The 25,650-nt window shown below is 48.7% G+C and overlaps 2 protein-coding genes across 3 annotated transcripts; both read left to right on the plus strand.

Moving 5' to 3' along the window:
* Positions 1-1,070: 1,070 nt before the first annotated feature.
* On the plus strand, positions 1,071-17,838 carry wake (ankyrin repeat and fibronectin type III domain containing protein wide awake). 2 transcript variants are annotated; one of them, XM_014360077.2, is made up of 13 exons: positions 1,071-1,552; positions 4,649-5,272; positions 5,936-6,020; positions 6,388-6,546; positions 7,181-7,259; positions 7,997-8,100; positions 11,907-12,197; positions 12,380-12,682; positions 12,763-13,202; positions 13,295-13,674; positions 13,760-14,444; positions 14,522-15,301; positions 15,413-17,838. In XM_014360077.2, the coding sequence occupies exons 2-13, from the start codon at positions 4,724-4,726 to the stop codon at positions 15,746-15,748; spliced, it is 4,191 nt and encodes a 1,396-aa protein (XP_014215563.2). In that variant the 5' UTR covers positions 1,071-1,552; positions 4,649-4,723; the 3' UTR covers positions 15,749-17,838. The 2 variants fall into 2 exon arrangements, with proteins under 2 accessions (XP_014215563.2, XP_014215564.2); XM_014360078.2 differs by lacking the exon at positions 6,388-6,546.
* A 3,762-nt stretch (positions 17,839-21,600) lies between these two features.
* On the plus strand, positions 21,601-25,567 carry LOC106644492 (immunomodulatory peroxidase). The gene is made up of 9 exons (XM_089595502.1): positions 21,601-21,623; positions 21,691-21,941; positions 22,013-22,139; positions 22,222-22,407; positions 22,473-22,737; positions 22,804-23,332; positions 23,400-23,582; positions 23,669-25,460; positions 25,555-25,567. The coding sequence occupies exons 1-9, from the start codon at positions 21,601-21,603 to the stop codon at positions 25,565-25,567; spliced, it is 3,369 nt and encodes a 1,122-aa protein (XP_089451628.1).
* Positions 25,568-25,650: the final 83 nt, after the last annotated feature.

Raw genomic sequence — 25,650 nt, forward strand, 5'->3', positions numbered from 1 at the left:
CTTACCTGCCATTCCCTTTTTTTATGCCTCTACTACGCTGAACAAAAAAGTCCCTCGGCAAGAAGATGGGGAAAGGTATACCTATATACAGCCCCGTGACGCGAGTACTTTTCGTTTTATTGGATCTTAAAAAGAAAAAAGATGCTCTCGAGGGGCCGTGAGATGGATGCGCTTGTTTGTGCTACTGTATGTGCCCACTATACGTCTTGGGTGCCACTTGATGTGTACGTAGGGGGGGTTTTGTTTCTTATTTACTTAGGGAGAAATGTACACGTATTTTTTGGGAGGGAAAAAAAAAAACATTAAAACGCTCCATCAATAAAAAATATATTTAAGTACACATGTTTGTTTGTTTTTTACGGAAGGATAGGGGTGGTGGGCGTTCGAGCTCTTTCGAATTAAACTCAGTTATTTATACACACACGCACGTCGAAAGAAAAATATCCGAGGGAAAGGTGGCCGACAAACGAAATCTCACTATTTCTCCTTCTCTTTTCCCGGCATCCGCCACTTTTCTTGGAATGCGCGGATTACATTTAAACTTCGGGCGAAAGTGGTGGGGGGAGGTGCTTATCATTCGGCCCCGCGTTTCTAATTAAATTTTCCGTTCTAATTGAAACGTACGACCGCCGGCTGCGATGAGACTAATAATACAGGCGGTGAAAAATGAAACGAAGGGATAATCAAATGAAGAGGTGTAAGTACATACATATAAAACAAAAACAAAAAAATGAATCGAGTCTTTGTAAACAAATGTAATTCCCCGAAGAGCGTCAACCGGAAAAAATATATTGGGAAAAAAAAAAAAATAACGTATATGCCTCGCCAAATCCGGTATAGTGCTTGTAACACATTGGCTGCAGTGGGGTCCGCCACCAGCGGGGGCAAAGACAGAGAGGAAAAAAAAAAAAAAAAGAAGGAAAGGTCCGTCGAGAGTGATGGTATGGCGGTGCCCCTCGTTCCCCTACGAGCGGGTGCGGCGCGGGGCCCAATACACACACCATACACCACGTAGCGAATGCGTGCGCAGCTGTTTTGGCGCTCTCCTCCGTCAGTCCGCACATTATCACCATCGCCGGCAGCGCGTCCTTGCTCTCGACATCAGTTGAAATTAAACTCTTTCGTAGTTTTATTTTTTTTTATTTTGTTTTTTTCGTTAGTGTGCATTTTCGCGGAAATTGTCGCAAGATGATGGACTTATCGAGTACACGCGCTCGGGTGACATTCCGGAGCTTGACGTCTCTGCGGTAATTAAACTGTCCTGCGGCAAGGACTAAACGAGTGGCTTGTATGTACATAGTGTAGTTTCGTGTATCCATGCGAGTGTATATATATAGGAGACGCAGGATATTACCTCATACCTAACGTATCTATATATGTTGGTATAACATGTACGCGAAGAGGAATTTGGGAGAAGACGATGCTTGGAATGCGGCCGTTTGCACTTTTGGGTCTGTTCGGCGTCGGTAAGGAAGGTCGCACGCTCGAGACATCAAAAATTGCTCCGTGTTTTTTTGACGGCTTATACATATATATTGCGTAGTTTGAAAAGGTATTTACTCTCTTACTGCATTTTCGAGTATACTTATTTTTAAGATTTACAACGCCAGCACGTGCGGGGCATCAGCTATTTTCAGAAATATAGAGAGAGAGACTCCATTTTCGGGGGACGACGATCGAGTGAAATGTGTCGCACATTATTCGTTGTTGGTAAACAAATGCTCGCGTTGTGGGCGGTATTTTTAGTCGATCGCAGTTCTCGTACCATCGTAAAACTTAAGAAATCCATCAAAAGCTTATACGATTTACACAAAGAGAACGTAAGTAGTACAGTTTTCTCTTTCGTATCTCATTCGCGTTAGGCCTATACGCACTCTCATCCCCCTTTCGCGTGTAAAGTGGCTTCATACCGAGCCCCCCCCTGGGAATATCGTCGTACAATATACATAACCCGTAACAGTCGAACGGTGAGATTCAAAAATAAAGTGCCGAAAATAGCTCATACGTATAACTTACTTACGACTCCGGTACGAATAATATATATATGCTTACACTTGTACGAACTTTGGTCGGAAAATCGACTTGACAAGCTCACCGGTGTTACCGTCGATCTAATATACTTACTGTATAATGCGCGACGTGACCGTAATACGTATACGACTTTAAGATTAATCGCGTATGGGTACGTAGCGCGGAAATGATGTGAATTAGTAGTATAATACCCTAATGACAATTTTGAACTGACACGCCGGGTTTGGAAACAAAACTTGTATCACCTATACAGGTATACTTATACGGTCCACGCACGTGCAACTATAAAGTTTTTGATGAACGAGCGTCGAATGCTGGTACTTCGGCTCTTTATAAAAATTTTTTAAGGTGTATAGGTATGCGTTACCTATTTAGATACGTGCTATACACACACCGATGAACATTCGTTATACGTAGGAAAATTCCTCGTTTGCTAATGAAGCGCATATATATATATACGCGCTCCCCCAATTCTCTCTTTTCATGTAAGCGATCAAGTATATATATATACACGTGTACTTGTAGCCCGGATAAATGAAAAGCAGGGAAAACAAGCCATAGCATACACCTGCTACGTTATACATATGTGAAAGTAGGTATGCGTGTAAGTGTCGCAGTGCGCGCGATTCAGAAAAATCTCATCCCATTCTTTCGAGTTTTCCTTTTCTCTCCCTCATTCTCTTTGTTCACGGGCAAAGAATGACGCTTTTCACTTCAAATAGGAGCCGCTATTGTGTGTAAAGCTCCCTATATACACACACACACGACTTTTTCTTTAGCTGCGAGAGGTGCTGCAGCAGGTTCTCTCTTTTAAAGCGGCACAATTTTCTATGAGCACGTACAGAATACTCGGGGGAATTTTCCGCCAGCCCGTTGCTTCGCCCGATTAATTTCTCTTTTTTTTTTTTTTTTTTTCACCGCTGATCAAGTTCATTGTCACCGCGTCCAAAAATCGGCCCTTTCGATGAGACATGAAAAAAAAGAAAGAAAGTGTTTTAGCATTATTTCTCCTTTTTTTTTTCATCTATTATATACAATCTCGCGCTTTCTCCCTAGTGTTTATTTTAAGAGCTCCTTTTTAAAAGTTTGTATCGCCCAGAGTCCCTGACTCTCTTCTCCCTCGGTCTCACACATACGTATATTGTACAAGCTCCTCGCTCTCTTTCTCTGGGTTAATGTCGTTTCGCTGTTGTTTTTGTTTTTCCTCGCGTGTCCCTCTGACGTGGGAAAATTTCCGCGTCAACGTACAAAGTATAAAGCTTTTTTCTCTCTCTTCTCCAAAATGTGTATTATTTATACACACATCCCTGCTTTTGAACAATATTACAGTTACGAAGGAGCAATCCAATTTTACTCTTCCGTTCAGCATATTTTTTTTCCCCTTTCTCTAATGCACTTTCTCACTTGTCGCTCACGCAACACTTACGCAGTGATGCACGAACCGTTTGGCAACAATCACGTGTGCATTGTTTGATCAGTTTTGCGATAAACTGCTCATGGGAAACTAAAAAAAAAAAATACATGAATCGGCAAACCTACGCGCTTCCTCTGTTCCTTGTATCATCGCAATCATCGTCTTGGGAGAGACAACGACGATGTCTATGCATGAGAAACAAAAAAGATGCGATGATTACAAGAGAGGGTTCGAATCTTCTTTGTGTACAACGTATATGCATATGATTGGAGTCGTCGCCGCGGAACGACTTGTATATACGTATGTGCGCGTAACAATGTAAAATAATACACTTGTACAACAGAGAGCGAAATCGCAACGGACGCGGGCAATAAAAGCATCAGACTCATTCATTGAGATGAGATGCACATGTGCGAATACATATTATATCGGGGGAGGAGGAGGAGGGAGTGTACCGCCAATTGTCCCAAAGAGGAGAGGCGCAAGTAAATAATGGCTCCTCCGTTGCTTAGCATATATATACGGGGCTTTGCGAAAATATTTCTAGATAATCTAATAGATTATCGCTCGCTTCCTTTGGAGGGGGAGACATACTATATGCCCTGTTGTCTGTCGATGTGACTGCTAAAATTTTGAGGACTGACAGGAAAAATTTAATTTTTATTTTATTTACATACAAGTACATTGGGTTCATTGCTCATTTATCACATTTTTTTCCTAATTTATCGGCCAGTAATGTCACTTGTACGTGAAAATATCATCATCCAAAATAATGGTGATCCTAATTAGAGATGTTGACGGAAATCTAAAAAAAAAAAAAAAAAAAAAAAAATTATTAAGTAAAATGATTTATTAGTTGATTCATAGGTGTTTAGACGGAATAAAAAAAGTTGGTCCTTATGTATTCAAATCGTATTATGGGTGAACATTTTGAAAACATTGCAAATAGTATATAGGTCGGTATACTTTTGTGAATGAATTGAGAAAACTGTAACGTGACAATAGCACAGATTAAAAGGTTTATTCGAGCAAGAGTTATCATTCTCTTGAAAACCCCAAAATTTTTAAGAAAACCTTAAAAAAAAAAATCGAGTCTCTCTCTCTCTTAAGCCGATGCCACGCACTGCTGTGTCGTGAGTCATCGATTTGGTTTCACACGCGTATAACGACCGAACCAATCGTACGTGCGCTCGATGCTTCCAGTATCGTGATGTGCCAAAACCAAAGAGGAATCTGCAAAAACCCGTCGAGCAAACGTCAGCAGGTACCCCCGGCCAAATGAAATTTCGCAAATCTTCCGGCGCCCGCGTCCACCGGAGCCCCGAGATGGACCTACTGCGCCGGGGGGCCGCGACGGGGCACAAGCAGCCGAGCGCGTTCAAGCGATCCAAGTCCTTCCGCGCGTCCGTCCGGCTCATCTCGAAGATCCGCAGCCACGGGCCCAACGCCCCCCCGGACCGTAGAAAAAGCACCGGGGCCAACATAGCCAAGGAGCTCGAGACCAAGCTGACCCTCGCCTGCGCCAACGCCTACGAGAACCCCACCTTCGTGGACAGCTCGTTGGACTCGTCCGTGTCGAGTTGCTTCTACCAGCACGACCTCGACAACCAGCCACCAATAGCCATCCCCCCATCCCCCCGAAGGAACCCCACGGAGGACGAGTGCAAGCTACCGCTGACCGTCATCCTCGAGAGCGGACACCCGCCCCCCACGTCTTCCGTATTCTACGTCGAGCCAAAAGCCGCGGCTCCGAGAAGCGCCGACAACATCGGGAGATTCTGGGCCGGTGCCAGAACCGGCAGCTTCCGCGTAACACCTGCCAAAGGGGTATACTGTGAACCGTGCCGACTCTCGCTCTTTGCCGGGCCGACAAAGTGTAACATACCCCCTACTCGCTAGTTTTTTCGCGGGTCGATCGCCTCGGGGTGATGTGATATACATACGCGGTCACGAGGGGTTGTCCGCCACGCGCGCTCGACGACGCCTCTTTTTGGCACGCGCGTTTAGATAAATGGGCGATTGAGCGGGGGTGAACAAAAATCGACGGGTTCGGGGAAGTGGCTTCAACGCGTGATTCTTACGGGGATTTCCGACGCCATGGGTGGGGGAAAAGTTCTAACTGACGCAGCAGAGTTTCGGCTCTCAATTTGGTAAAAACTCGAGGGGTGCAGGAAAAACTCTGGGTTCTTTTTTTTTTTTTTTTTTTTTTAATTTCATGAATATTCCGTATCACCGACGCTCTCTCGGGTATGATCCATCACTTGCTCACCCACGCACGAACACGTTGTATACATCCATAAGTATATGTACACCGCCAAGTTAAAGACCGTAAAAAAAAACGATCGGCCCGTGAATCTCATCTCCGCGTGTTTTGCATTTCACTTCGATAAATCACGCATCACCGGCAAAGAGTCGAGCCATCGGGGAGACACACAGATTTTCCTTTCCCGACTGCGTATATATATAATAAGTATTGTGTGGTGTGTGCAGAGAAGTGGCTGCGCGAAGCGGAAGGAATCGGACGAAAAGGCGAAAAAGAAGAAACATCAGAAGCAATCGAGCGCCCCGGGAACAAGTACGTCGCACTCTCTGTCTCTCTTTCGCGAGTTACGATACGTTTGCCTTTCGAGTGGAAATGATGTGCGTTGAGGGAAAAAAAAAAAATCATCCCCTCCCCCCTCGTCGCACTATTTTCCATCCCCCCCAGCTTTGCTTTTCCCGATTTGTGTCCGCCCTCCCGTGTATGCAAATAAATAATACTCTCGCATGCGCCGATACTTTATGTAATTGCCGTGTGCTCCAACGTTATTACTTTACTCGTCTTTCTTTCTTACTTTTTTGGCACTAAAAAATATCATTTTTTGTTTGTTTTGTTTTTCACCACACATGCATATCATTGTTTTGTTTGGCTCCATTGAATGTTACGCTTTTCCCGAGAGCAGAGCTGCACGCGCCCCAAGGCATGGAGTTCCTGGAGAACTTTGGCAAAAAGAAGCACCACCACCAGCACCAGCAGCAGACAAACAACAACCACCAGCACCGGCTTCGGTTGGCTAGCCTCGCCCCGTCGTCGCCAAACTCGCTCAGCATCCACTTGCATGGTAGACCTTTGCATTCTTTTTTTTTTTTTGTTTTTGCTCGATTTCGCACTTGATCGAGCACTGCACGCGGGAGTCTCCCTCTCTAATCAAGCAGCGCTTAACCAGTGGCGCCTCGACGCTTTGAACATCGAATTTTCCATTATATAAATGAAAAGCTCGCGAGGGACAAAAAGCGCACGCACTCCCCTGGTTATCCGCGCTTGTACTCGATACACATATATATTTATGCTCGCGAAAACAAACGGGGGTAGGCCGACCCAATTTGTTTCGTTTGTACAAACCGTCGAGCTGCGAAAAAAGCCTCAAACTTTCGTACGCCAACCGCAAACAGGAGAAAAAACCATATAGGGTGTGTGTGTGGTATGCGGTAAAAAGAGACGTCCTCCTTGACCCGTACGCAAATATAATAGTGTACATAGCCAAAATCTCCTCTCCGCGAGTGCTTTTCCAGCGTGAATTAACGGAGCAGGGCAAACAATCGATTTGAGGGAATATCGCATCAAACGAACTCGATCACGTTTAATTGGGTGTACGCGCTCTCACATCTCCTACAGTTGGAGGTTGGGGGGGCAGCTTCTCGAGAAAGGGGATGTAATGTATAATTATGTTTGGTTGTCTCATTTTGTATGTGCAGCTCTGTTTGCGGCAGTCGAGCATGGACACGTCGACAAGGCGCGGGCCATCCTCGAGTCGACGGACGTCGACGTCAACAGGTGAGGAATACAGGGCTAAAGCTATTTTGTATATTTTTTTTTTACAAGTGCCTATATATGGCTCGACCAAGCGGAGTGCGGGGGAGAGCCTTGAAATATGACGACGACTTTTTCAATGGCGGGGCCACCGATTTATACCAAGAGAGTATACAATAATGTACAAACGATTCTTTCGAGCTAATCTTATGATTTTTCCTTCGTGTGTACACAATTGGGGCGGGGGAGGAGGAAAGAGGAACTTTGTGAAAGCGTGTGTATATGTACATACAGTGGCTCGGGACGCGACAGGCTGGATGCGAGCCCTATTTTTTCCTCCCCCGAAGAGGGATTAAGGTCCTCCGAGGGTAGCGGCGAATATAATATCAGGTCCCTCTCACTTTGACCTTCTTCTTTTTTTTTTTTACTCTTTTCTCCCCTGTGTGACATCGTCCCGGAGCCGGAACGAGAAAAGTTTCGACTCTATACGAATTGCAGCGCGACGCGCTTTTATTTTATTTTGCACCTACCCCCTCCTCTTCACCCTTCCCAAAGAGAGCGAACGCGAGACGCCGTTGAGGTGCAGCTTCGAGTTCAAGCGAGGGGTCGTGAGCTCCAAAAAAATTATATGCTCAAACTATTTAGCGAACGGCGCGAAATTTCGCAACGAGACCCATGCGCTTTCATTGTACGGGGTCGTTCGTAAATATAAAGGGGATAAAGTTTAACCAACTGGCTAATGTATATACACGTGATTGCAGCGTCAACGGCGATTGTCTCTCGCCACTGGACGTCGCGGTGCTGAGCAACAATCGGACCCTGGCCAAGATGCTCGTCGCCTTCGGCGCTCAGGAGGGCAATAAATGTGAGTACAGTTGGAATCGTACCTTTTCCACATATAGACCAAGACAAAGGGACGAGGCAATCAATAAAGTATAATCTACACCCCCGCAGTTTCACTCGGGCGCATGATAATTAGTACGAAACAAGGCAGGTGAGGGAAGGGGAAAAGGGAGATGCAACGGAGACGATTTTTTTTTTTTTTACTTATAGAGGGGGTGGGGAGAGAGAGGACCATAGCTCGTAAATCAAAGGCAGAAGAGAGTCTCTCTCATCCGCAGCGGGTGAAAATCACTCGACCCACCATCCAAAGGGACGGGCTTGCAATATCTCGTGCTTCGATGCGATTATCGTGCACCTAATGCACGAACACGCACACACGCGCGCGCATATACGAGACGAGTAGGGCGCTCTCTCGGGCAAAGTAGCTATACGCGCGTAACTAGATCAATCCCCGCGAGTAGTGCACTACCTAGAGCTGGCCTACCCGCGCACAAAACACTGTGTAGTTATATGGAGCTCGCAAAGGATATCGAGGGGACATCGGGTCTTATTTTCCCTTTTGTTGCTGGACAATGTCAATCCGGCGGGGGCTGCACGTGTGTAAGTCGGCTCGCTCGGTATAACTTTATATGTACATACATGTACCGGTTGGAAAACTATATACGTATGCATACACAAAAACGATGTACAACATACAATATGCAGGGGAGGAAGCGCGAATCGGTGTATATAATTCTCTCGGCCGCGGTCGTAAATTCGGTGGGGTGCAGGAGGGCGCGGGCTGGTGCGTATACATCACGCTAAAAGCTCAAATTTATTCAAAAGTCGGGGGGCTAAAAGCCTTGCAAAATTCATTTGCCACCCCCTACCCCATCTTTGTATAGGATTATTTGTACATCCCTCGTTTGGCGAACCATCGCTCATATATATAGGTTTATTAATGCAAGTCGCGGGCTCGGTCTAACCGAGTATACCTGTTTCGTGTTTCGGCACTTTGCTCAATAGGAGCGGACGATTCGCGAAACACCGGGCCATTGGGGGGCGGAGAAACGCTTTCATAAACTGCGCACCAACTCTCCCTCTCTCCTTGGTATGGCTGCATAAATAGCGCGCGTATACGCCCCGTGAATTTCTAATGGATGATGCTCCGAGTGGCTGTATGACGCTCCAACGACTTTACCCACGTTTGTTTAACTCTCGATGGGGCCAACGATTCCGAGTTCTCCCAACCGTTTTTTGTTCTTCGATGCGTCGATCATAATCAAACTACAACGTTACTATAGAAAAGGGGTGTGTGTATAGAAACAAGCATGGACATCAGGTGGGGGTGCATTCGTGTATAAAATACATATAGATGTCCAAGGCAGAGAGGGAGGAAAAAAAAGAGGGAGGTCGTCGCGGCTGTACCGCTGGGCTTCTTCGACGTGCCATTATCGGGGGGCTTGTTCGAAAAATTCAATCAGAAAACGCGCAAGTTCCCGCGTGTCGATGCGTTATATTGCCAGCGCGGAGGAAAAGAAAAAAAATAATACTATGCATCGGTTGTCGGTGGCATGTCGCGGAGCAACGCGCATATGTATATATATGCAGAAAAGTTCGCGCTTCGAGTTATCAAAACGTCCCGAATCCACTCCGAAGGACGATCGAATATATATATTGTTCCATCAGCCAAGGAGCTTTTCCCGGACCGAAGATTCGCACGCGAAATTCGTGGCGCGTGCCACACGTGCAATACCTATATATATATGGGAGCCCCGAAATTGATTGGGAGGGGGTGGAGAGCTCGCACCGAATTAATCGCCACGTAATTGCGGAATACCTCCGCTGGTGTATGACCGCGCGTGTACACGTTGTTGGATGGGCGTCGATCGGCGCTACGTGTTTCGGCAAATTCAAGGGTAAGGAGAGGGTGAACGAGTTCTTTTGAAGTTTCGGCGATATTATAGATACATCCCTTTTTTTTTTAGGTCTCCCTTGACGAGTCAAGGATACCTTGTACACCTGCACTGATAATTCGAGTATAGGCTGCACAAGTGTACACTTTTGAAGCGCGTGATTGTGGAAATTGATGTAGAGTATCACTTGTTTTATTGAACGAAACCATTTTTTCTTTTTTTTTTTTTTTTTTTTTTTATACAAGTAGCGAGTGGTGAAGCACATTTCTGTCGCAGATTTTTTTTAACCCTCTTACCAGCTTGGTATTATGAAGCTGGTTAATAAAGCACATACATATACACATAATTGTTCGATTGTTTGAGAATAGGAATCTCGAGTTGAATTATCGTAAAAGGATTTTTTTTTTTTTCTTTCTTTTGGAGAAAAAAGCAACTCCCTCGGCTGGTGTAATATACGGTTGGAAGCCATATCGACGGCCACGGAAATGGAAAAATCAAGCCGCGGATGAAAACCCACCCGGATTTTCCGCTGCACACGTATACGGCTCGCTCGGCGAATTGTATCCGTCGGTGGCTATTAAGGTCAAGTGGATCGGATATACGCGCACCTATACCCTCCCTCTTGCTGCAATCGATATTTTTACTCGAATCTATTTTCTCGTCCCATCCCCTCCCCCCACCCCTAAATTGATTGGGAGAGACAATTCGGTGATACTATCCAAGGCGATTATGTTCGAGGATTCATCCATTCCTACTTTGAATCAACGTCCCGTGTGACGCAACAATATAGCTCGGCTCCCTGTTGGAATGGCCAATTCTGACTTACAACCGGACGCGCGTCCGCCGCACGGCTAATTCGGAAAGTTTGCGACCCCCACCCCCGTGTCCTACCGCGCTTCCGCCTCTGTTTTTATTTTTATTTTGTTCACGCCTCCCATGCGCAAAGTGGACAATGTGTTTTGCTTTTGTTTTTCCTCGCACATACGTCGGAGGCTACGATAAATCAATGGGGTGGTTTTTGGGTGGCACACCAACCGGACTTTATACATGCTTCAGGTGTATAATCATCGTTTTCTTCGGTTTATGCTTTTACCAAATAAGAAAAATAATCATTATCAGCACTAAATAACAGCGTTGTTTTTGGTGTGCGTTCCATCATGGAATTAAATTTCAACTGCGCTGATGTTGCACCCAAAAAAAGATGGAAATAAAATAATTTGTAGGTTTTTAATTTTATCATAAAAAAAAGAGACACGTAACATGTAAATTTCGTATGGTGCGCTCGAGAATTGAGTTTTAATTTCAGCTCATAGGTGGAGTTTGAAAGTTGAATAATCCACGAGTTTTTTTCATTCCACCCGCTTCCAACTTACAAACAAATTTAATCCGCCGTGCATAACTTTCCACCCGATCATCGAGTTAAAGTTCCTTTGTGAGCGAACAAGCTGATTTTATTACATCAACCTATAACTCGAAATTCTGAAAAAAAAATAAAAAAAAAGACTAGTCGGAGCTTAGCCGAGGACAATATACTGCGGGGTATCAAAGCCCATCAGGAGGTGTAACACGCAAAAGCTTTTATTTTCCATTTTCGGGGTTTAGCCGATCATTTCGACGTACACACTATGTACGGAGAGGCGCGTTACCCTTTTTCCAAGTCAACATTTTTTTTTCACCCCCCCCCCCCCCCCGAATATACAGCTCTCGATTTCCGTGGATGTGCAGTCGGACTTTTTGCCTCACGCTCGCCCCGTTTCGAAACTCCGAATGGAAATTCGAACGCGTCGAGAGGGAAAAAATAGCAACTGGCAAATCCACGTTCTTTCCATGTCGGAGGGCGACCCTTTCCAAAAAAATACAAAAAATATGTATCGTTAAACAAAGCAAAACGCCAATTTTGCATAGTTAAAAAAAACACCCGAAACTCCCACAGTCAAGTCACCAGAGACACTCGGGAGCCACCTGTCCGCGCTGGTGAGCGAGGCCGAGCACCGGGTCCAGGAGCTGGGCGGCCCGCACCCCCTCGGCGGTCCCGTGGGCAGCAGCGTCGGCTCGTCCCTCCTCGAGCCCCCTGCCAGCGGCGGCCAGAGCCACCGGGGCAGCTTCTCCGCCCAGCACAACAACCTCACCGGCTGCGGCGGCACCACCGAGGACAAGCAGCTCGGCCTCTGGGAGCGCAGGACCCGGGCGCTCCGCAAGATGCTCCTCGGCTTTGACCAGGCCAGTTAGTACACGCCCCCTACCTTCCCCACATACACTACGCGTTGCATCTTGGGTTACTCGGGAAAAAAAGATGACAAACATTTTCACAAATCCAAACCGTTACGTAACCGGGACAACAGAGTTCCCTCTCCCCGCAACTTTTCGCATCGCCAGGTGGGCAAGCTCAAGTGTTTTGGTTCTCAGGGCCGCCGGACGCGCCTCTCGGCGTGACGGTCGAGGTGACGGGCACGAGCTCGGTGAGCGCGAGGTTCCACGACTCGGAGGCCCCGGAGTCGCCCATCTGCACCAAGTTCAAGATCCAGTGGAGCCTCAGGGAGGACTTTGGCTCATTGGCCGGTGAACGGGAGCTACTCGACGTCAAGCAGAGGGAGTGCCGGATCGAGGGCCTCCTCCAGGGGCACAGGTACTACTTCAGAGCGGCAGCCGGCAACCTCAAGGGCTACAGCAGGTTCAGGCCAACGACTCCCGGCTGTTTGACGCCGAGCAGTTAGTTTTTCCTCTATACTTTTATATATTCCTCGCTGCTCTTTGGATGATGCAACTACGTTTGTGATGTGCGATTGTAGGTTGGCGGGACGTGGACGGTAGGACGGCGCGCTTCGCCGGCCGGCTGGAGCGGCTGGACAGCTTGTTCGCGGACGTGCGCGGTCCGGAGTACAGTCTCGAGGCGCCGGGTCTGCAGCGCAGGAACCACAAGAAGAAGACGACGATAAAGCAGCTGTTCACGGCGACGAGCAAGTTTCAGAAGAACCTGCGCCGGGGCGTGTTTCTCAGTTGCTTGCTCTACCACGAGGACAAGGTGCTCGTGACCAACGAGGACTTTTTGCCGTGCATCGAGGTGGACGAGACTTATCCGAGTTGCACGCACAACGACTTTCACTGGTTGATGAAGGTCGCCTGCACCTGGGACGACGTCAAAGCGCTCAAGCAGGACATGGAAAAGTGCCACGGCGGCTCGAGTAACCACTTTCGGATAAAGCTCCTGCAGGCGGCCACGCAGATGCAGGTGGGTGTGCAGCCATCACCGTGTGACTATAATTTATACGCTGTGTGTGTATAATGTGAGAAAGGGGTTGCGTGACTCGGTGTGGCTTTCAGGCGGCGCTGTGCACCCAGGATCTCGGTCAGCTGTACCACAAGCCGATCCGGGACGTGCAGGGGACCCTAGTGTTCTCCACGGTGAACTACGTTCGTTCGCCGAAGCTCGTCTCGGTTCTGAACAGCCGTTGGCTACCGTTGGCCAAGGTCACCAAGAAAATCATCGTCCACGAGGACAGCAACGTAGCCGAAATCCTCATGGCCAGTATCCAAGACCAGATGACGTATCACCAGGTTAGCGGGATCAAGTTGTCGCGGGGCCTTTACCTCGGCTACCTCAAGATGCAGAGCAGCGTCGACTCGATTCAGGTCGTCGTGCCCGCCAAGTCGCCCAACGTTCTGCCCCACTGCAAGATACGGGACAACCCTCACGTCTCGGCGTAAGTGTTTTTTCTTTTTTATCGACTCTACCCACCACGTGATGAAAGTGAAAAATAAAAACAAATACCGATCGTCAAATTGCAGGGAGGAGTGGGAATACTTGAAGCAAATGGCTCGGTTGCAAGCCGTGTCGAGTGTCGAGAACGCTGACGACGTCAATTGCTTCAAGGTTGGCGACGATCGTGACGAGGCGGACAAGGAGAACAGGTCGGTCTCGAGCGAGTCGCCGCTCCCGGGGACGGAGCAGCAGAAGCTCTTTATCGACATGGTCGCGGCAACGGCTCGGCGGCTCTTCAGCCACATGGATATCAGTCCCGAGGACTCGCTGAACCACCGGCTGTACGACGCCGAGGTGATCGACCTGACGCCCGAGGTCGCCTTTTTGGTGGCCGTGCCACCACCCGAGACCGCCTGTTCCGTTCCCGGCACCAGGGAGATGCTCCTACAGAGGGGCGACCTGCTCTCCCTGCCCGTCCAGGTCTTCGAGATGGTCCACCTGAGCACCTACCAAAAGGACGTGATGAACCGGTACTCGCGGCTGAGCTGCATCCTCGAGCTGGACACCGCCCAGGCTCAGCACAACCACCGCGAGGCATTCAGCTCGTCTGAGCTCACGCTCGCCAAGGACAAGCTCTCGAGGCTCCAGGACCTCCAGCTCCAGGTGAACACGGTGTGGAAGGGCGCCAGGTGGCTCGTCGACGTCATAACCTTTACTCGGGATCGCGGGCTCGCTACTTCTTCCTCCTCCTCTTCTGCTTCTTCCCAAACGGTGAGTCTCGTGTTTGTCGATCAGTGTCATCAAGATGGGGGGAATCGAGTCGATTGTTGTTTGTACTCTGTTTGCAGGTTGCCGGGATCTGCATAAGGCATCTGCTCAGCCTCGATCGTAACAAGAACAGCGGCGGCTCGAGCAACGGCTTGAAGCGCAGTCTGCTCCAGTTGCCACCGCGTGACCCGAAGCTAGTGAAGGCGAGCCCGGGTCGGGGTAGTTGGCCGGGCCCGAGCGTGGCCAACTCGAACGGCTGCTCGCAGACGAACCTGCTGAGCACCGAGACGTTCAGCAAGAGCGAGCAGCAGCTACCCCGAGGTGGTCCCTACCCGCGCAAGGGCAGCGCGAGTTCAAACTGCTCCTCGGCCTCCGAACCTTACAAGTCGATCAGCAGCCAGGCGATGATATCCAGCGCAGGTAGCGGTGGCAACCTCTGCCCGTCCAGTTCGGTCAAGCTGCCGCCCTCGCGGTCCGAGGACACCCTACTCATGGGCAAGTACAGCAGCAGCAGCGGCGGGAGCAGCAGCCGGCCAAGCTCCAGGAGTAGGGGTCCACATGGCGTTGCCTCGGCCTCCACCAGTCCCCTACTGGGCGTCAAGTTTATAAGTGGTGGCGGTGGTACGTACAGCGTCACCAGTACCTCGGAGAGCGTGCACTCGATCAGCAGCGACGAGTACAACCCGGTAGTGGTTGGCAGCAGGAGTACTAATAATAGACCACAGCCGCCGATCAAACTGACCAAGCCCACGGCTAGCGTAGCTGCGATCGCTGACAAATCGCAGCTACTGACGGACCACAGGGATGACGTTGCCACCACCGCTGCGGTGCCATTGGCGCCCCTACCCGGTATTCTCCAGGTATAGGCATTATTGAACTATCTTGTTGTTGTTGTTGTTGTTGTTGTTATTTTTTTTTTCCTAGGGTAGATTTTGCGAGTTTACGATTTGTGGGTTTATTGCAATTGACAGGTGTACGCGGCCTATGAGACCGGTCTAGCATCAGGTACGAGCCTAAAGCTGCACGTGACCGGACGGACAACGGCCCGCGAAGTGGTCGACCTCGTGGTCAAGCAGCTCAACATGGCTGTGCTTCTGAAGGGGCTCGAGGGTCCCGTCTACCCCCAGGAGGAGCTGGGCAACTTTTGCCTTGTGGCAGTGATCGGTGCCAGGGAACGCTGTCTCAGGGACGACTTTAAGCCGCTGCAGCTGCAGAATCCGTGGAAGAAGGGCAGGCTGTACGTGCGACAGAAGCACGACGTGCTGGCCGCCCTGGAACACAGCAGCAAGCACACGGCCTATCTGTGATGATGAGGTGATCAATACCTACACTCACATGCACACACTCCGTCGTATGCATTGTTGACAAAAATTCGATGTATTATTATATTACAATAGGATATTTTTCAAAGACGTTAGTTAGTCTGTTGAGCGGTTTTATTCAATTGATATAATACTCGGGTGCGTGAAAGGATGATGTTACACGGGCGGTGTACAGTCGACAAACGTAAATACGTACAGCCATGATCTCAAGTTGTGTGCTTTTCAGCGAGTGATACTGGGTATCGGTGTTTGAACGAGAAAAAAAAAAAAAAGCGTGTATTGTCAATTTCCGAAGCTTCGCTGGTGAAGCGTCGAGTTTTTGAGCGTTTAAAAGATGATGAGTGGAAATAAACAAAAATCGTTAGACTAATCCGTGTTTTTTAAAATTTAAAGAGATGATTTTAATAGCTCCTGATATGCATTATTAAAAAACATAATGTAGAGATTAACCGATCGTGACACCAAGTAACAATTAAGCAATCAACAAAGTACTCTGTAAGCAACACGGCTTTTTGAGCATGAATACCTGCTCGCAGGGCACGTTAAATATATACATATATGTTGCGCGAGTGGACTGAATGAGGAAATACAATTTTTTTTCAATGTTTTAGACACAACGAAAGTACCAAGTTCGAAACTATAATAGTAACGTAGCAATGTCTACAATTTTTGTTCTTCTTCAAAGATTCAAAGAGAATTTTAACTCTTATCTTATATATACGTGTGTATTTCAAAGTAGAGGAACAAGTGTATTACAATTGATTTCAATGACTGAAGGGACCACGCATTATATGAATCTAAAAAAAAATATAATTGTCAAACGATTTTGACAATGCGAACAATGGTATTTTATAAAAAGCAGATCCGTAACGTTATGCTTGAGTTGGATTTCGAGGTATTACGATTGAAATATATAAGTAAAACGAAGAATAAAGGCGAAATCGCATCAGTAAACGAGATTATTTTCGCCGTGACGGAGAGTACATTCGTTATTTTTGTAATCGAGAAACTTTGGTTTTTAGCAATTGTTTTTACACGTGAAATGGAAAACGCGTGACCAGAGGCTAAGAGTCGAGAGGCAGGAATATATATATATATACATATACATAAATATATTTTTATGCTCGTTAAATTTGACAGTATTCTGTTGACGATGATATTTTATAAATATACTCGATCGGCGCAGCTCTTCTGCCTGACGATTGAGACCATAATATACGTGTATTCCAATTCCGGCCAAGTAGAATTAATCGTATTAGAATATCATAGTTTTAGAAACGTGATCATTATTATTATTATTATTATTATTATTATTATTATTATTATTATTATTATTATCATTGACATAACGTCCATGTTTTCTTGAATAGAAAAATCGAACGAGGAGTGGTATACATATATATGGTGGACGAGCTGTTGATCAACTATTAGCGTTTTTCTGAGTGTTAATCGATGTATTGGGTGTAAAATATTCGCGTAGCCTAAGTGTTATTGAGAAAAGTATAAAAGAGAAACGGCAGAGTGGAAAAAATATACCGCAGTGCTTGCGGTGACAAAAAAAACAAAAACAAAAATGTGTAAACGCGAGAGTCGTCCAGAATGTAATATACGTATATTGTAATGTATGTACATGTAGAATGTAACCTCAGTGATGCGAGCTTTAGAGGGATTTACGTCACGAGTCCTCTTTTTTGTATCATAAAAATAAATAGATACGTTGTACCATAGTGTTTGAAAATAATAAATAAATAAAAATGCGAGATGTATATTTCGATGGCAAAAGAAATATAGCGCAAGGACGAATTTCACCTGCGAATTTGTATCACAAGTGAGTGGTGCTTATTATTGCGAACGTTAGACGCGAACGAAGCAATTATAATACACACACAGCCTCGAGCGTGCAATTAAACAATTAGGAAGGACAAAAAAACACCGAGGCTCCATAGAAACGTAAGAGTAAGGAGAAATTAAGTAAATAGATATAAATCTAGAAAATTCAATGTTTACGAGGAGGACGCTCGTCGCCCGGATGTGTGTACGTAAAAGTAAAAACAAAAAAACAAAAATTATTTAGAATAAAGATCAATCTACCAAACGAAAGATTATATTTCTTCATTTACGATTCCATCCGACAAACACAACCGATTCCTCGGCAGAGATGGACGTCCGAGTGACCCCGCGCTTGGCCGTATATATAATACCTACACAATGTAAGGTACACGCGAGTGACCCCGTTCGCAAGCTTGACCCGCAGTCGATTTTTTTTGTTCTCTCTCCCGCGTACGCTCATCCTTATTATATATATTTTCGCTTCCCAACGATTTGTTGCCACCTGTGCACACACCCGATCCATCGGCCAACCGTGCCCCGGCCGTGGGAAACGAACAAAGGTGCTGGCTCGATTGAGAGGAAAAAAACTGGAGCGCGGTACCGTTTTTTGCTCTCCCTTCGATATTATGACACGATCGCTCGCGCTCCCGATGCTCGTCCGAGCGTTTCGGCGCGCGTACACGGTGGAGAAAAACAAAAAAAAAAAAAAAAAAACCACCACGGGTTCCCCTTCAAATTTTGCAACGGCATGGTTAATGCATGACCGCGTCTTTCTCACGACGACAGAGCGTGACCTTTGCACGTACATGCAGCCAAAGATCGGTATATATGCGTTGTTACAAAGGGGGACGGAAAAATAGAAAAATCCCGCCCGTCGTGGATATGCGTGTACACACCTCGAGACAACAACAACAACAACACCGTCGAGGGCAACGGAGGCCGAGTCGTTCAGTCGGTCGGTCGGTCGCGGGTCGGCGTGCTTGCTTAATAACACACGTATTATATATATATACGTGCACACCCGTACAGTCGTTTTACGCGCACGCACTACCTATATAATACCGCGACACGGCGCTCGCGGCTCTCTGCTAATTAACCCAGATTTTCCCGGATTTTATGGTGAACGGGGGAGCCGCTGCAACCTGCTGCCGATGTGCAGCGCCGATCTCCCGTCGACGACGACGCACAGCAGAGGTGGAGAGAGAGGCCGACGGGAATAAAACGCACGCGCCGCGATCGGTTATATAGTCGCAGGGCCGATCGGCAACGCTGCTGACGACGCGGAGGCTCTCCCATCCTGCGCCTCTTTCAAATACATCCATCATCGTTGTATCTGGTTTTGGAAGCGCGAGGACGTATATACATTTACATACACAACGGACTTGTGCATTGTTTTTACATCTCAATCGTCGTACGCGTGAAGTGATTGCGTATCACAGGAGTGCGTCGCATCTCGATTTTCAGCAAGAAATTTTAACAACGAACGAGGTAAGTTTAATACACGTATATATACAACCACGTGCGGGAAAAAGCGCCGATTTTTTAATTTACCGCAAACGAATAACATACATGTAGCTTACGAGCTTTCGTGTGCACGCGCGCAGAGATGACGTAAAATTTAATCTAACGGCGAGGTGGACGGGATCGGTGGCTGAGTCGAAAATTATCCAGATGATGGCTGGGGGCTAAATACAAGCGAGCACTTTACCCATGCCACCCCTCCGTGGTTGTTAATTGATTAGATGATTACAGCAGAGGCCTCGTTTCGGTATCGATTAGCGCGCGCTCGATCGCAAGAGCTTTTGGATGGATTAGTTTAAATTGCCACGGGGATGATGTTGTGTGGGAGCTTTTGCGTGACATTTACGCAATCACGTATGAATAAATCGTCACGAGTGCAATTATAGACGCTCGAGGGATCGGCAATTGATCGCTCGGTGTGAAGCGTCTAAAAGAAAATCGCTCGATTGCCGCATGGTTGGCGATGTGTTTCGATCAAAGTGTCACGCGAGCCTTTGCCTGTACAATACAGAGAGGATAAAAGATAAACTATATGGCACCTATATGTTCCGATAAAACTCCAATTACTTTGGAGCAGTGCTCGTTTTAGTGAATAACAATCGTTTGCCGGTTCGGTGATGTGTGAATAAGCGAAAAGCAAATGATATACCATCCGCCTTTGCGAAATTGTATACCCTTGGTGTGAATGAGCACGGATTTCCGAGTCAATTGTAGACGATTTAAAAAAAAAAAAAAATGAGAGCACAGTATGGTATACCGTTTTTTAAATATTATTCATCAGAGCGTGAGTACAACTACTAATTTAGCTCGTTGCCCCAAATCTGTTTCTGATGATCTGATTTTCTATTTTTTTTTTTTTTTATGCAAATCTCCATATTTTGCATGTATGAAGAAAGTAAAGAAGAAAAAAAAAAGATCACGCTATATACTTTACCGTAGTAATCAGAGGTGCGGTTTTTTAATACCCGTTCGAATGTAATATATTGACATTGAAAATATGTAATAATAAAAGACTTGTACTTAAGATCGGTACCTGAAGAAATGATGATTGGTTAAAAAGTCATGTGCTGCACAATGCATGCAGGTGCGCAATGTCACGACGATGCATCCGATTTTCAGATCTATAGCCACGAAGAGGACGGCAGACGGTAAAATGCGCCTCGTCCCCGGGAGCCAAGTAAAACTTCGGAAGGTATAAAAAAAAAATCGGCATCAGAGGGCCAAAGGAAGGAAAGCGAGGAGAAACAATGTCGGAGGGCTGCACGAGCTGTCGAGGCACGAGTTACGGAGGAGGCGGTCTCCAGCTGTCCGGCGGCTCGGGATGCGGCAGCTGCCACCCGGTCTCCCCGCCGACCTCCGCCGCCACACCGGCCGGCCCCGCCGCGCTGGCCAAGAGGCGCGTGCACGTGCGCGCCAAGGTACTCTACGGCACTGGCAAGGCCATCGCGAGCCTGCAGGCCCAGGAGAAGGCCGCGCGACGCTAACCACCCCGAGGTTTGTCGATATTTTCAAGTAACACTCTCCCATTGGCGCGTTGTGCCCCATATATAGAGTTAATCAACGGCTTCAGATCGGTGGCCTTGAGAAAATGTGTTTTGCACCGCGTCTTTTCCCCCCTCCACCGCAGCGCACGTTGTGAATTTTATCGAATCGTGTTTTATTTCTATTTCTTTGCCCGATTTATCTAAGATGAGAGAAAAAAACAAACAAAACAATTACCAACTCTCACATGGTTACGTGATTACGGTAGATTGTCGATTTTATAGTTTTGTATGAATAACATACACTTGAGATAGAAAGGATTAGAACTCGAACACTCCGGTATCGATCAGCTAAGAGTAAATAATTTGTTTTCGAGCTCCACGATGGATAAAAAGATCACCACCAACAGGTGGTTTGGACGAAAAGGCAACCGATCGCAAGGGCTGATTTATTAGTAGATACACAATCAACACCTACGTAGACATAATTGTGGGATGGACGGTATGTTGGTATACGCACTGTACACGAGGGCGTTGGTATATGGATTTCGGGTCGTCGACCAGCATCTTCCGCTCGCGTGGACGTATATACTCGAGTAGGTATATATATGTACACATCGCGAACCGATCGCCGTCGCCGCTCTTCTCTACCCGTGCCGCGCGCGTGCACGTGTTGTATTTACGCGCGTGTAACAGTAATCGACCAAAAAGAGGAGCATGCATACGTTTATAATGTGTACACGCGAGGCTTGGCCTCTGCGTGTACGTACATACAAGTGAGCGAAATGAGTATTGAGATGAGGAGGGGGAAGGGTAACCGTTAAAAAAAACGAGCCAGATGAGTACGTTACAAGCGATACGAAGGAGGAAGAGCGTTTAAGACGAGGCGCCCGAGCGAGCGCCGGTTTAGTTGGCCTTAGACCGGCCGCCCCGTGGCTCCGTATACCGATTTATCCCCCTCTCGTGTTGTTTTTTTTTTGTTTAACTTGATGAGGATACTCCGAGATGACCGTGCGCTCGTTCACCCCGTGAGTCTTTTTGTTTGTTTGGTCTCGTTTCGTGCGTGTACACACGTATAATGGCGTTGGATTCCAGGTGTCTAACGATTATCGCCTTAGCGATCGCGTCGGCCGTGAAATCGTCCAGCAATGGGACGTTGGGTCACCGGGGGCATCAAAAAATCGGCAACGAGCGATCGGGCAGGGAGACGACGCTCGAGGGGATGGCCAGCCCGAGGGCTTCGTATCCCGAACCGCGTGAGGAGGACCTGATCGAGGCTGCCGATTTTGGCATACGGGCCATGAACGAGCTCTACGATCTCAAGGAACCGAGGCTCTACAAGATGGGTCAGTGAAACTCAAAAATATACGTTTTGGTTTTTTTTTTTTTCTCTATACCAAGGAAAATCGTTCAACAGGTCTCTACCTGAGCCCGGACAACCCGGCGCGCTTCGTCGCCGCGTTTAACGATCAGAGCGAGGAAGCTAGGCAACTGGCGAGGTTCGGCTACGCGGCCCTCGAAGCCTCCACCAAGTTTCGCAGCAAGTAAGGCTTAAAGCTTATTCGATTTTTTTTATTTTTTTTTTTTTACGCTGAACACTCGAATCAACTACCATCGATAATTTAGATTTCCCGACCTGCTGCGCCAGGCGAGTTTCGATCGCGCCGCCAACAGGAGCCCCCTTCGGCAGCAGTGCCCGAAAAAGGGCATCCCACAGTGCCCCCCGGCGAGCCTGAGGTACCGAACCACCGACGGCAGCTGCAACAATCTCAAGGAGCTCTGGTGGGGATCGGCAATGTCCCCGATGCAGAGGTACCGAAAAATCGGTTGAAACCAAAAGAGATGTATAGGTAATTGTTTAACTTGTTTTTGTCAAGATTTCTGCCGGGCGTGTACGACGATGGAATACAGAGCGTGCGAAGATCGGTAACGGGGGCCGAGCTGCCGAGCGCCCGGCAAATAAGCGACCGCGTGCACGAGGAGCGCGACGTGCCCCTCACCTCCGTCACCCACATGCTCATGCAGTGGGGCCAGTTTATCGATCACGACGTCACGGCCACCGGCCAGAGCACGGCTTTCAACGGCTCGATACCCCAGTGCTGCCTCAACGGTGGCGTGGGCGTACAACCACCCGAATTTCTGGTAATTCTTCTTCGTTTCCTTTAAAAAAAGAAAAGAAAAAAAAACCAATTGTGTTTGCGTGAAAAGCACCCCGAGTGTTTGCCGATCTCGGTGGAGCCGCGAGACAGCAGGCTCGGCAAGCTGGGCGTGCGGTGCATGGAGTTTGTGCGCAGCGGAGCGGTGCCGCGGGAGGACTGCGAGTTTGGCACCCGCGAGCAACTGTCCCAGGTGACGAGCTACATCGACGCCTCCACGGTATACAGCAGCAGCGCCCGACAGGGCGACACTCTGCGCGTCTTTCGAGGAGGTCTCATGCAGTACGGGAAGTTGCAACCCCAGCGGCCGTTCCTGCCCAAGGAGGAGGAGGAGTCGGATCTCTGCAGGCGGGGCTCCCTGTCGACCAACTGCTTCCGAGCCGGGGACATAAGGCTGAGCGAGCAACCAGCCCTCATATCGCTCCACGTGGTCTTTCTCAGGCTCCACAACAGCCTCGCCGCGCGCATGGCCAGCCTCAACCAGCACTGGGGCGACGAGAAGGTGTTCCAGGAGACGCGCCGCATCGTCGGGGCCATCGTCCAGCACGTCACCTACCGCGAGTTCCTCCCGATAGTTCTCGGTTGGTTTTCGTCGATCGGGTGTGGATGGGGTTTTTCTTCTCTTTGAAACTCTCGGATCTTTTTCAGGCCACGACGTGATGAAGCTCTTCGACATCGAGCTCCGGCCCAGGGGCTACTACGACGGGTACGACGAGACCGTCAGCCCGAACGTGGCCAACGAGTTCTCGGCCGCGGCCTTTCGCTTCGGCCACTCCCTCGTCCAGCCCAGCTTCGTGCGCTTCGACGCCAACCACCGGCCCATCCCCAACAGTTAGTCCACAATTATACTTTGCAACGATACGTGTATAATAACCCATGGGTGTGTTGGTTACACTGGACGGTTGTTCGTGTTTCAGACGTGTCGATACACGAGGAGTTTAGGAACCCGGGGAACCTGGAGAGCCCGGGCTCGGTGGACCGGTTGCTGCTCGGGCTGGTGAACCAGCCAGCCCAGAGGAGGGACGAGTTCATATCGGAGGAGCTGACTGGCCACCTGTTCCAGACGCCGGGTTTCCCGTTCGGCATGGACTTGGCCTCGATCAACGTCCAGCGGGGCAGGGACCACGGTATCCCGGCGTTCGCCGACTACCGGCTTCCCTGTGGGCTGAGTCCGGTGCGCGACTGGGCCGATCTCGAGCGTGTACTCACCCCCCAATCGGCGGGCAAGCTCCGCGACCTGTACGCGGCAGTGGAGGATGTCGACCTGTTCACCGCCGGTCTGGCCGAGAAACCGGTCGCGGGTGGACTGGTCGGGCCAACCTTCGCCTGCATCATAGCCCAACAGTTCCGCAACCTACGCAAGGGCGATAGGTTCTGGTACGAGAACCCCTTCCTCGAGAACGGCTTCACGCCCGCCCAACTGCAACAGATACGCAAAGTCACCCTGGCCCAAGTCTTGTGCACGACCATGCACAACATCGACGACATCCAGGTGTTTGTGATGCTGGCCGCGGACAACTTTAGGAACCAGAGGCTATCCTGCACCGACCCGGCGATGGGCCGGATCGACCTGACTCCGTGGACGGAAAAACCGAGACGCCGTCGATCGGCCGAGGAAGAGGAGGAGGTGGAGGCGAGAGGTGCAAAGAAGAAGCAGTCGCCGATGAAGACGAGGATCAGCCAGCACAATAGGATCGCGGTGAGGCGGCCCCTCGGGCCCCGCGAGAACATAACGATCGTGGTGAACAACAACGCGGTTAACGCCCCGGTCATCGTCACCGACTCCGTCTACGGCTCGAGCGTCCACGTCAACCGGTTTCCCGCGGGGCCCTACTTCCCCCACAACTTCCAGGACCCCGACAATCCAAACCCACCGAGCTACGGGCTGAGTCCCAAGCCACTGAACGACCATGTCCCCAACAACGAGTTCTTCGCGCAGCTGGACCCCCACCAGCGCTACTCGTACTTGTCGACCCCAACTCCACGGAGCCCTTACGAGGTGGTGAGCCCTTTGGTCACGAGAACTCCGAGACCGGTGACTAGGGCGACCACGAGGCGTTCACCGCATACCGATCGCGACGAAGATCAGACCAGGGGCACGGGCTTGTACGGGCATCCGACGAAAAAGGGCACCTCGAATCGAAGGTACTCCGATACGGGTGCTCACAAAAAGCCGGCCAGCAGCGAGAGACCCGGTCAAGGTGCCTCGACTCATTACTTGGTTAGCGTCGTCGTGGGAGGCGGAAGTACGAGTGGTTACCCGGTGAGGAAGTCCAGCCCCAAACCTAGCAGTCCCAACAATGGCCACGTGGCTGGTAGTACATCGGGTTACTCGACGATCGGTAGACCATCAGCGACCACCAAGCCGGTGACCAGTCAGACGCAAAATTACAATTTTCACGCGGGCGCCGTCCCGGAGGTTAATGGAAACGGGGACCAACAGGGGGGTGATTTGTTGCGAAAACCCGTTTATTTGCACACCCACACGACCATATCCGACGTCAAGTACGTCGAGTCGGGGCTGCCACAGAGGCATCAGGTGACGTTTGACCCGGAACTCCCAAGGCCGATATTCTTTTTGCAAAACAGAGCTGCCTTGGGTGGAACTTTGGTGGTCGACAAAGAGACCGAGTTGACGACCGATCGGGTAAACGAGTATTTGGCGCAAACCACCTCGAGCAGTGACGTTGTTGAAGAAAATACCGCAGGGTGTGTTTTTTTCGTTACTTGTTTCTTCAAAAAAAAAAAAAAAAGTGATAAAAAATCTATTCAACTGACATGATTTTTTTTTTCTTTGTTTCAGGTACCCCAACTAAGCTCCTGTCGAGACGTCGAACGAAGATTTAAATACTAGCGGTGAACTTCCAAGACCCATCAAATTGAGACACGGCAGTTAGGG

Source organism: Copidosoma floridanum, unplaced genomic scaffold (genome assembly GCF_036245765.1).
Source record: "Copidosoma floridanum isolate Cflo_tuat_1 unplaced genomic scaffold, Cflo_Japanese_pri ptg000025l, whole genome shotgun sequence".
Lineage (NCBI taxonomy): Eukaryota > Metazoa > Arthropoda > Insecta > Hymenoptera > Encyrtidae > Copidosoma > Copidosoma floridanum.

Excerpts from the sequence above, each read along its gene's own strand:
- wake (XM_014360077.2), top strand. The coding sequence starts at position 4,724 with ATGAAATTTCGCAAATCTTCCGGCGCCCGCGTCCACCGGAGCCCCGAG. Across the intron at positions 6,021-6,387 it reads ATCGAGCGCCCCGGGAACAA|AGCTGCACGCGCCCCAAGGC; the intron begins GTACGTCGCACT and ends TCCCGAGAGCAG. Across the intron at positions 12,198-12,379 it reads CCTCGGCTTTGACCAGGCCA|GGCCGCCGGACGCGCCTCTC; the intron begins GTTAGTACACGC and ends TTTGGTTCTCAG.
- LOC106644492 (XM_089595502.1), top strand. The coding sequence starts at position 21,601 with ATGACCGTGCGCTCGTTCACCCC. Across the intron at positions 21,942-22,012 it reads ACCGAGGCTCTACAAGATGG|GTCTCTACCTGAGCCCGGAC; the intron begins GTCAGTGAAACT and ends ATCGTTCAACAG. Across the intron at positions 22,738-22,803 it reads TACAACCACCCGAATTTCTG|CACCCCGAGTGTTTGCCGAT; the intron begins GTAATTCTTCTT and ends TTGCGTGAAAAG.